The 11470-nt window shown below is 39.6% G+C and overlaps 1 protein-coding gene across 1 annotated transcript; it reads left to right on the top strand.

Annotated features, from left to right (window-relative positions):
* The first annotated feature begins 461 nt into the window (after nucleotides 1–461).
* Nucleotides 462–9644, top strand: LOC117246361 (transforming protein p54/c-ets-1-like). Its single transcript, XM_033610222.1, has 6 exons — nucleotides 462–510; nucleotides 3857–3976; nucleotides 4097–4300; nucleotides 8755–8979; nucleotides 9074–9192; nucleotides 9432–9644. Exons 1-6 carry the CDS (start codon nucleotides 462–464, stop codon nucleotides 9642–9644), a joined length of 930 nt encoding a protein of 309 aa, XP_033466113.1.
* The last annotated feature ends 1826 nt before the right edge of the window (nucleotides 9645–11470 follow it).

The raw sequence follows: 11470 nt of genomic DNA, 5'->3' as shown, positions 1-11470 counted from the left end.
ACAATTACGGCAAAAGCCCAAAGAAACTGTCCTCGTCCAAAAGAGGATGATCAGAGAAGATGTGGCCTGTATAGTTTAATGTTAAAGCAGAAGTGGGCTGTGCCTGAGCCACTTCCTGCTGACCAGCAGAGGGTGATACAGGTCCTGGATTTGTTTGTTTTTGTTGTTTTTTTTTTGCTGATAATTGTCTCAGGTTAAAGGCATAGTGTATATCTTCTGTCTATCTATAATGCCAGACTAGATGGGAAAGAAAGCTTTTATTTAAGCACGTGGAAAAGTCTTTAGAAGGACCATGAACTGAAGAAGCTGAAAGACTGTTATGAACGACATGGTAAATGACTCCATTGGTATTCGTCTCTATTCTTGCTCAATTTGGCCTTGTTACTGTTTATGCATTGTTTATGTGTAGCTTTTTTGGTTCCCTTGGCCGTCCTAAACAAAGGAGAGTAGCTCCATTAAGAATGCCGATGCTTACCCTTCCTGCTCTCAGCACATCGACCACCTTCACAGGTAAAAATATCCTGCTTGATCTATTTAAAAGACAGGCAACTTTTTGTATCAGATTATTATGTAAATCAAGCAAGACTAATCTTTGTATAAACTATAATTAAAGCCGAAGGTAATTGTTTTAGGTCACACATGGTTGAGTGAATTATTATTCACACCTCCAGTTTCTATTAAGGTGAGAGACACTACAGATGAAAACATCAGTTTTGAGATTTGGGGCTATTTGTTTTTATAACATGTCTTCTTTCAGACTAATGGAAAGGAAACAAACAAATGCATATTTAGGTGTATATTTAAGATGAGATTTCTGTTCTGGAAATGTATGCAGAAAGCACACATTTAATTATGATTAGAATAATGCCTCAACTTGCATAGTTAAAAAAAGTTCAGAAAACTTAATACAGAAAAAAAATAGCATATGTAATCAACTAGTAAAGTGTCATGATATTAAGTTTTTTTTTTACCCTCTTGTCTTATATTTTGTCTAAAATGTATGGAATTTGAAACCTATTCTTTAAAGCCTGTTTTCACATATTAAAGCCAAAACTCTGATTTATGGATTATTTTTTTCCTAAAAACATGGTCAATTTACATGGCTGGTTTATGAAGTGATAAAAACACATTTCTGAAATCTATAAACAACCTTTGACTCTAAAATGTCAAAATGAAGCAAATGTTTTTTAACATGGCTTCATTCAATGTTTAGAGTTTTGCTTGATTTATGCAAATGAGTGCATATTTTATTAGATAATGTATAATTTGAATATTTAAACATAACATTTCAGAAAACTTCAGAAAGTAATCAACTGGGAAAGTTTCACGATGAATCAATCAGTTTAAGCCTAATCACCTCGGATGTCTCCCCTTCAGATCTTTTTAACATTTGGGAAAGATCTTGACACTGCTACATCGTTAACTATTTCAGTGGTGCAGTGATTGTTGTGTTTTTACCTAGGCGACTCCTGTGAGTCTTTGTTCGGTGATATTGTTTTTGTCTTTTAAACTAAAAATCTAAGTGGGGTGAAAAACACTGGGGAAAACATTCTGGGGCCTGCGGCTCATCCCACTTCAAAGTCTGTTGGACCAAAGTGAATAAAACAAGATCTCTGTTTGTTGTGTGAATGTTCCTCAGGAGATTGGCTGGGTTTACATAATTACATCTTGCTAAGGAGAAAATCTATATTTTGTGTTTTGAAAAAATGCAGATGATTTTCAAAACTAGATATATTCATGTAAAACTAAAAACTTAAATTTGTACTGATAATATCACAGAATTAATTGATCTATTCAAAATAATAAGATTTATTATTTTCAGTGTTGCCACCTGGTTTGACAGCAGCTTCCTTGACCTTAATGTCACAGAGTTGTGTCTGGGATGTAGGATGGGAGTATGCACCATATATTGCACGTGTCATACCTCATAGCTCTCATTGGATCAAAGAGCGTGTTCCAGCCTTGCACCTCAGGTACCTGCTTGTGTACCTGCTGTGTGTACAATAATTGATTCTGTGATTCCACACTTGATCTGCTCCTTCTGCCCCTCCCACATCCACATGATTGACAGTTGTCCATCACAGCTGGTCCCCTCCTCCCCTTCCTTCCATCATATTAAAGCCCCATTCGCCCCTTTGTGGTCTCAGTTTCCTCCACCTGATCCCCACTTCCTTACACTCTGGGATGGACTGCAGTACTTACGGTAAGACAATCATTTTTCATCTCATACTTCAGTCAACATCAGGATGAGGTCAAACTGAGTTTGAATTATTTGTTTTTTGTTCCCGTCTGGTCATTCTCTGGTAAATATTGAACTATTAGACATTATGACAATAACTTACTATAACCACCCCACTGGGTATTTTTTAGCGGGATATGAACTGTAAACACATCATGAATGGTTTATGACACACTTTAATGTAGGACATTTTTAAGTGTTTATTAATAGATTTGTCAACAATAGCTAGAAACATCTGTGTTATAAAGATTATGAATTATTTATACTATAGCTTTAATCATATTTAGTGATATGTGATTACGTTGTTGTTAATCTTTTATTACCTGTTTATACATATGTTAAGGTAATCCACAGGCAGTCTGAAACTTTTATATGTTTTTGAAACTGATTATGACATGTCAGAAATACTAGTTTGACAAAAAATATTTTAACCCAGTGTCTACTAACTCCAGTGCTTTCAGCTGCATATCATGGTCTTCATTGTTGGATGTTATTAGCCCAGTTGTCCTGGAGAGTGAAGAAGTATTTCTAAATAAATAAATACTTCATAATGAATAAATATGATACTAATAAGCTAGACAAGCACTGTGATAGTTTGGCAACCTGTCCAGGTTATACCCTGCCTCTCACCCAGTGACAGCTGGGATAGGCTCCAGCACATCCAAGACCATGTATAAGGATAAGCAGTTAAGGAAAAATGAATGACTGACTGAATAAACAAGAGAAGCATCTTCTGATGAAAGTGCATATGTTTTCTGTTTGCATTGATGCTGATTGGCATAGCCTAATTTATGGAAGACTTTATAATCATGAAAACTGATTGAGCCTATTGTACTGGCTGAGTTATAGATGCTGCGAGAGCTTTAAAGCTTTAACATTGGGCTTTAAAACACTGCGGTACATAACCCATAAAGCATCATCAATATTATGTTTACTGGATGAGTGTTCAGTAGTGAACATTTCAAGATTCAAATGGAGTTGCAACCTGTTGTTTTCATATAATGTTTCTTTGTCACAGCCCTTGGTGTCTAATAGCGACACATGGGGACGCACAGATGAAACACATTGTAACACGTAGTTAATGTTGTGAAACTGTTGCAGTTTGGTTTAGATAACAAAAGTACTTAGTTAGGTTTAGATGAAAATATAATGTTTTGGGACAAAATAAGTACTTTTATTATGTAACATAATGTGACGTAAATAGTGTCACACACAGGACACAAACTGCAGTCTCCTGGGTGAAAGTCTAGGTTTCTTTGACCCATCTACCACACCTCCCACCATGGAGTTTCTCACTTTTTCTAATATGTTAGTTGCTCTCAGTGTCAAATGTTGCTGTGGATGGGTTTACAGTAGAGTTAGCTGAAAGCCCGGTGCATCTCATAAAGATGCTAGAGGGTGCCTTTGGCACTGATATCACGTGTCGGTATTTGACAACCTGAGGATGGGTTTGTACTGTGTTATAAATGCTATGGTGCTGAATCGGCCTTCACAGGCTTTAATGTATTTTATAACTCATAATGTAATGAAAATGTATAAATATGCTTTTAATAGGTTCATGGTATAAACATGAAATAGAATTTCACATGAGTGTCATGTATTGTATTGTTGTGTCAGAAATGGACACCCTGGAGGTCCCTCCCCTCACACCGACTAGTAAGGAGGTCCTCAGCCAGGCGGTGAAGGCCAGTTTCGCTGGATTTGCCCAGGAGAGAATCACCCATCACTTCCCTCAGGGTACAGCCTGAGCCACAGGCACAATATTAAGTCATCAATACAGCAGGGAAAGCTTATGAAAAGGTGAAGAGGTTAGAGAACACTGTAGCTGTAGATTTATTCATATTTGCATATGTGCAGATCCTACCTTGTGGTCTGAGTGGGAGGTGAACTACTGGCTGGATTGGTGCCAGGCTGAGTTTGGTCTCCACTGCCTGGGTTCAGACCTGAGAGGCCTCCAGGGGAGTGAGCTGTGTAGCCTGGAAAAGGAGGCTTTCCTGGGCCTCATGTCCGACTTCACTGCAGGAGAGATCCTGTGGGAGCATCTGGAGACCATGAGGAGAGGTGACAGCATTTTCAACCAAAACCTGATTCTTTCAAACTCACATTTACTTTGAAATGTGACTACAACAACATAAAATTAGATAAGACAGATGTCGACAAAGCTTTTCTTTAGGGACATAACTTGCAGTTTAAAACAGGTATGATATCGCAATATATTTTAACACAATACTCAGCATATTGCAACATGTTTAAAATTGCAATAATATTGTATCATGACTGAAGTGTGGTGATAATATTGTATTGTGGAGCCTGTGATGAAGAAAGTATAGCCATGAATATTATATTCCATTTCTGCCAATATATCCCCCCAAATCCCCACTGGACTTTTAAATGTGTCGCTATTTAGGCACATTGTACAATTCATCTGGAGCTCCCTTTCTGCATTTGAACTTGGGGGTTAAAATGTTAAACCTTTAAGTAGGAGCACAAGCAGTGGTGCCCACAGAAATGTTTCATAAGGGTAGCCAGATGAGGCCAATGAAAACCTTGGGGTGGAACACCAAAACTAAAAGCCAACATTTTCACCCCAAACACGTCAAATATCAACCCCCCCCCCCCCCCAAGATAATTATTTGTGGATAATTATTTGGAGCGAATGGAGGGGCCACTGATTTTAACAAAACTGCCTCCTTGATGTCAGTTTTGCCACCTAGTAGATGCCATGGCCACCCTGTTACAATTTCTTTTTTCAACTAGCCTCTGCACTTCAACAGCATATTCAAAAGTCTGAAATTCAGTTATGGCTTTTGATTTTTGTGTGCCATTCCAAGATCTTCAGAGGCCCAATCTGACAATTCCCAGGAAAAATTTCTGGGAGCCCCACTGCAGGGTGGCCATGGTCCCTGCTGGCCCCTCCTTGGCAGCGCTAACGATCATAGGCTCCAGAAGGCTGAGGAACCTGTCATAAAGCAAATACTTCCGTCAATATGGACAGAAGTTATTAATAAAAATCAATCATTCGAATGTATAATGGGATCCAGATTACACCAACCTGTACAATTATAAGATTTACACATTTCTGTTACTGTGAGTTACCGCACAAACACAAATGTTTAGTAAGTCCTTTATATCTCTACTGTGTCTTGTGAGATTTTTTATAACATTTAGTTTATATAAATATATATATACAGTACAGGCCAAAAGTTTGGACACACCTTCTCATTCAATGCGTTTTCTTTATTTTCATGACTATTTACATTGTAGATTCTCACTGAAGGCATCAAAACTATGAATGAACACATGTGGAGTTATGTACTTAACAAAAAAAGGTGAAATAACTGAAAACATGTTTTATATTCTAGTTTCTTCAAAATAGCCACCCTTTGCTCTGATTACTGCTTTGCACACTCTTGGCATTCTCTCCATGAGCTTCAAGAGGTAGTCACCTGAAATGGTTTCCACTTCACAGGTGTGCCTTATCAGGGTTAATTAAAGGAATTTCTTGCTTTATCAATGGGGTTGGGACCATCAGTTGTGTTGTGCAGAAGTCAGGTTAATACACAGCTGACAGCCCTATTGGACAACTGTTAAAATTCATATTATGGCAAGAACCAATCAGCTAACTAAAGAAAAACGAGTGGCCATCATTACTTTAAGAAATGAAGGTCAGTCAGTCCGGAAAATTGCAAAAACTTTAAATGTGTCCCCAAGTGGAGTCGCAAAAACCATCAAGCACTACAACGAAACTGGCACACATGAGGACCGACCCAGGAAAGGAAGACCAAGAGTCACCTCTGCTTCTGAGGATAAGTTCATCCGAGTCACCAGCCTCAGAAATCGCAAGTTAACAGCAGCTCAGATCAGAGACCAGATGAATGCCACACAGAGTTCTAGCAGCAGACCCATCTCTAGAACAACTGTTAAGAGGAGACTGCGCCAATCAGACCTTCATGGTCAAATAGCTGCTAGGAAACCACTGCTAAGGAGAGGCAACAAGCAGAAGAGATTTGTTTGGGCCAAGAAACACAAGGAATGGACATTAGACCAGTGGAAATCTGTGCTTTGGTCTGATGAGTCCAAATTTGAGATCTTTGGTTCCAACCGCCGTGTCTTTGTGAGACGCAGAAGAGGTGAACGGATGGATTCCACATGCCTGGTTCCCACTGTGAAGCATGGAGGAGGAGGTGTGATGGTGTGGGGGTGTTTTGCTGGTGACACTGTTGGGGATTTATTCAAAATTGAAGGCACACTGAACCAGCATGGCTACCACAGCATCCTGCAGCGACATGCCATCCCATCTGGTTTGCGTTTAGTTGGACGATCATTTATTTTTCAACAGGACAATGACCCCAAACACACCTCCAGGCTGTGTAAGGGCTATTTGACCAAGAAGGAGAGTGATGGAGTGCTGCGGCAGATGACCTGGCCTCCACAGTCACTGGACCTGAACCCAATCGAGATGGTTTGGGGTGAGCTGGACCGCAGAGTGAAGGCAAAGGGGCCAACAAGTGCTAAACACCTCTGGGAACTCCTTCAAGACTGTTGGAAAACCGTTTCAGGTGACTACCTCTTGAAGCTCATCGAGAGAATGCCAAGAGTGTGCAAAGCAGTAATCAAAGCAAAGGGTGGCTATTTTGAAGAAACTAGAATATAAAACATGTTTTCAGTTATTTCACCTTTTTTTGTTAAGTACATAACTCCACATGTGTTCATTCATAGTTTTGATGCCTTCAGTGAGAATCTACAATGTAAAATAGTCATGAAAATAAAGAAAACGCATTGAATGAGAAGGTGTGTCCAAACTTTTGGCCTGTACTGTATATATATATATATATATATATATATATATATATATATATATATATATATATAAAGTATTTGTCATTTGTTTGGCATCACACTCAGAAGATGATATATATTTTCATATTAAGAACCTGTTTCTAATACACAGTGATCAGACATTTGTTTAAATCAAGGTGTTCTCGCTTCACAATGTATATGCAGAATGTGTAGATGTATCATGTATCTTGGTTCATACATACATATGTGCAAACAGGTACATGCATTCTATGCATTCTGTAACATATGTTCTTTATCATTCCTGTTAGTTGTTGGTGATCATGGAATAATAATGTCTCATTTTTTTATTTGATTTTCTCAGAGAATGAATATGACTGCAGTTCTTCATTACCCACATGCACCATACCATCTTACTGCCAGCTTCAGATCAGAAAAGGTAATAAACGTTTTCTTTAATAGTTACTACATACTATATTTAATCTTTGGGCACATGATTCTTTTGTTTTTTTAGCATGTTTGTACCTGGTATTGTGACTTGGGTGATCTGATCACAAGTGGACAATGCTAAATAAACGACCACCAAGATGCATGGTGATCCGATTGCTCAAACCACTTACCGAGGTGGTATGGGATGCATTTGACCTCAGAAACACTAATGCGTCCTGATGTGTCCCGAACAACGACTCTGTCATCAATGCAGGATGTGCTGGTTGTTTTGGTGACAGCACGCTAACGCTCTATAACTTGCTTATATTGTAACAAGTTAGACAAAGTGTTGCATGACTGTCCACCATTTTGTCCTATGGAAGGAGATGTGTTGAATTCTGCTGACAGTGATATTTCAAGCTGTGTCGACACAACTGCTTACATGACTAGTGAGTAGCTAACAAGCAGCTAGCAAGAGTGCGGATGTTGTAACTGTGTGCAGGGCCCTTTGACCTTCTAGCTGAAGTGACATAGAGTGTGCTAAAATCTGAACACAAGTAGTCAGCTGGCGACGCATGATAGACGCAGGTGTGGACGGTGATGGGTCTCAGCTGTCCACTTGTGTTTGGATCAGCAAAACATATGTAAATACCAGGTGTGAACAGGCTCATAGACACATGATCCTATTTCCAGCAGACCCACTCAGCAACAAACAGCAGACAGAAACTAGCTGGTAAACACAGTGGAGCTAAAGAGACAGATATTTTTCTCAGGAGGTGGTGGAGACCAAAGTAGAGCTAAAAGGAGAGTGATTATTGGAATTAAAATGACCAGGTGGACAAAACCAAGACTCCAGAAAAAAAACTGTCAATGTGTCTCCTGGATGTGTGAAAAGGCAACTGTTTGCTAACACACTGGTATAACAACCTTTTAAGGGGATTTTTATGTCAGATGTGTCATTTTTAGGATGTTGTGGAGTATTTTAAAGATCAAGTAACCAAAAGCAAATGACTGGAATTCATTTTCACAATTTAGATGTGTTAAAAGGATAGAATATTTACTGCACCAGTGTCCATCCAAGCAACAAAAATCATATCTTTAATCTTTCAGTGTTTTAAATTGTATTTTGGGGGATTTCTCATATTTGGTTTCTTTAACAAATAGTTCCAGGAGACTGTAAACCACAGTAGTTTGTAATCCAATAGCTGTCAGAGGCTGTTTAGCATCATGACCTGAGACGCCTCCATTCCTGTTAACCTGCCTGTGTTTCTACTGCTGTGCACTTGTAGAGGCAGACTCAGAGGTGGAGATTGTTCACAGTGACGACTCAGACATCGTGGGCTCTCTATCGTGGGCTACTCCACTCCACGATTTAGAGCCAGTGACTGAAGAGACCATGTCTGAAGATGTCTTCACTTTACCACACCCACACAGGAGCTTCAAAGAATATGTAGGCAACAAAACCGACCTGGGCGGAGTCGTGATACCAGCAGCTATCCTTGCTGGTTATACTGGTGAGCAGTGGTTAAAGGAGATACAGTTTTTATATGAATCATATGGATTCAATCCTGTTGTAAATACTGTATGTTTCCCGCTATGTTTCAACAGGAAGTGGACCCATTCAGCTGTGGCAGTTTCTGCTGGAGCTTCTCACAGATCGCAGCTGTCAGTCATGTATAAGCTGGACGGGAGATGGGTGGGAGTTCAAGCTGACGGACCCTGATGAGGTACATAGTGCCTGAAGGTTTGAGCCATATGTGATGTACAAGACTCTTATATTCTGGGAAATACACATTTGCTGTTGTCTCACAGACAGATGAACAATATCAGGCACCATGTTTAGCCTAGCATAGCAATGAAAAGCATGGATGGATGCTATGTTGTTTATCGTCATTATATTGTTGTCAGAGTAATGAGAAGTCTATAGCTATTGAGCTCTGGAGTTAAGCTTTAGTTCTGTATCCAGGTGGCCCTGCTGTGGGGTCAGAGGAAGAACAAACCCAAGATGAACTATGAGAAGCTGAGTCGCGGTCTACGATACTACTATGACAAGAATATCATCCGCAAGACAGCCGGCAAACGCTACGTCTATCGCTTTGTCTGCAACCTGCAAGGTCTGCTGGGATATGAGCCTGGGGAGTTGCACGCCATGTTGGACATCAGAAACAAGAATGACTAATGATCTCAACCAACACTGAGAAGACGGAGCAATGGGACACTTTTTTTTAATATGGGGTCCAGCATTTATAACTTTCCATCAGTTTCCTTATTGAGATTGTCCGTGTGTGTGTGTGTGTGTGTGTGTGTGTGTGTACATATGTGGGAGGATGCTGCAGATGTTTGCTAATATAAGTTCTGACCCGCAAGAGTTGAAATGTTGCACTTTATATTGACTGTTGTGACTGTAAAACAATAAAAGCACAGCAAAGTCATTTATTCCTCTGTGAATAGACAAGACTGATGAGTTTCGTATGTCAGTATACTGTATACCACATGATTTAAATTACAATTTGTTACCTGTAGAATTCGACAATACATGCGTACTGTCACGTGGACTGAATGTAGACATGAAGAATCCTATCTTCCACCCGGCACAAAGCAGTGCACAGTGCAGTGCAACTGTCAGTGCTAGTTTTATACCAACACAGTAGTCATTTTCACAGCCAGCACCAACATTGTGCAAGTAGCAAATCAACTTGCACTCCTCTGTGTGCCCATGGGCATGTACATCCCAAGATGAGATGTGCTCAGGTGCATTATTGCCATATTTCTATTACGAGGCAGCAGAAAGTGATTGCACTATTGACCAACAAAAACCTAGTCTAAAGTCAGAATAGTGCTGTATTGTCCTACTATTTATTTTATTTAATGTTTATTGGTATAGGGACATGTAGCATACATAAATGCCACAGCATTTATAGCCTGAGCTAGTTTGCAATGCCCGTCCCTAGCTGGGCCTTAAAATTCAAAAGACTCAGCAACAAAAACACAAGTGACTGAAAGTGTCTTGAAAAGGCAGTTGCTAACAAGTGGCTAAATGACTCTACAAAATGGCTTTAAAGCCTAGTTGTGGTGGCAATAGAGCTCGTAAGTCACGCCCCTTCTGGTAGACCCCCATGGGACCTATAGGCTCGGAGAATATGAATGGGAGTAATGGAAAGAAAATTATTATCTTCTGGTCCCAGTCATTGAATGCCTTGGATTACACAAATGTTTTGTGTGGGTCTAAATAATATTTTTTCATGTTAAGAGTTTGACAGTTTATTGTATGATTCTTCAGTTAAAGGCTGTGGAAACAACATATTGAGAAAGACTACATGTCGCCTATGTGATGTCACGTCATCACACTTTCCCTCCACTTCTCAACTCACAGTGCTGCTGCTGCGTCTTCTGCCACGATCTACGGAGCCATCAGATCAAGATGCGGGTTTGCTGAAACTTTCCACATGTGCAGACTTGTAGTGGTTTTTGCTACGCCACGCTTAAGGCTTTTGTCCTCTCCTTGGAAGAAGGCGGTTAAGTGTACCAGAGACACAGCCATGTTCCGAGTGCGAGTGGTGACGTATATCCTACGCGTTGGGAGCAGCGAAGAGCTGTAGTCCACAAAGCGCTCTCACACAAAACCTAACAGTATCAAATTTCTTCCCGCTAAATTGTAGCCTTCCTTGCACGAAAAAATATATTAAAAATTCACAAACAACATATGTGAAATTCATGGCACAATTCAAACAGGACCAGAAAATAATTTTCATCTAGCCATTGAAACACATTATGAGAAATCGATTTTTAAGGTCCCTTGTACCGGAAATGGAAACATGCAACTTACAAGCTCTATGTTAAGTCATGTGACCATAGTGCAATTTCTTCATAGCCTAACATTAGCTTTTTACTTCTGGCGATTGTATTTAGGCTTCAAAAATCACAAAATCTGTGTTCATTAATGAGTATCATAAATGTTTGTTTGCCACAGAGCTTATTTTCTGCAGTAATCAACAATCCAATAAA

Source organism: Epinephelus lanceolatus, chromosome 22 (genome assembly GCF_041903045.1).
Source record: "Epinephelus lanceolatus isolate andai-2023 chromosome 22, ASM4190304v1, whole genome shotgun sequence".
Lineage (NCBI taxonomy): Eukaryota > Metazoa > Chordata > Actinopteri > Perciformes > Serranidae > Epinephelus > Epinephelus lanceolatus.
The sequence above is the reverse complement of the archived record's forward strand: the minus strand, read 5'-3'. Positions and strand labels throughout refer to the sequence as shown.

Bases quoted from the DNA above. Each gene is read 5' to 3' on its own strand.
- LOC117246361 (XM_033610222.1), top strand. From the start codon at position 462: ATGCCGATGCTTACCCTTCCTGCTCTCAGCACATCGACCACCTTCACA. The intron at 3,977-4,096 runs GTACAGCCTGAG...GCATATGTGCAG, and splicing joins CACCCATCACTTCCCTCAGG to ATCCTACCTTGTGGTCTGAG. The intron at 4,301-8,754 runs GTGACAGCATTT...GTGCACTTGTAG, and splicing joins TCTGGAGACCATGAGGAGAG to AGGCAGACTCAGAGGTGGAG.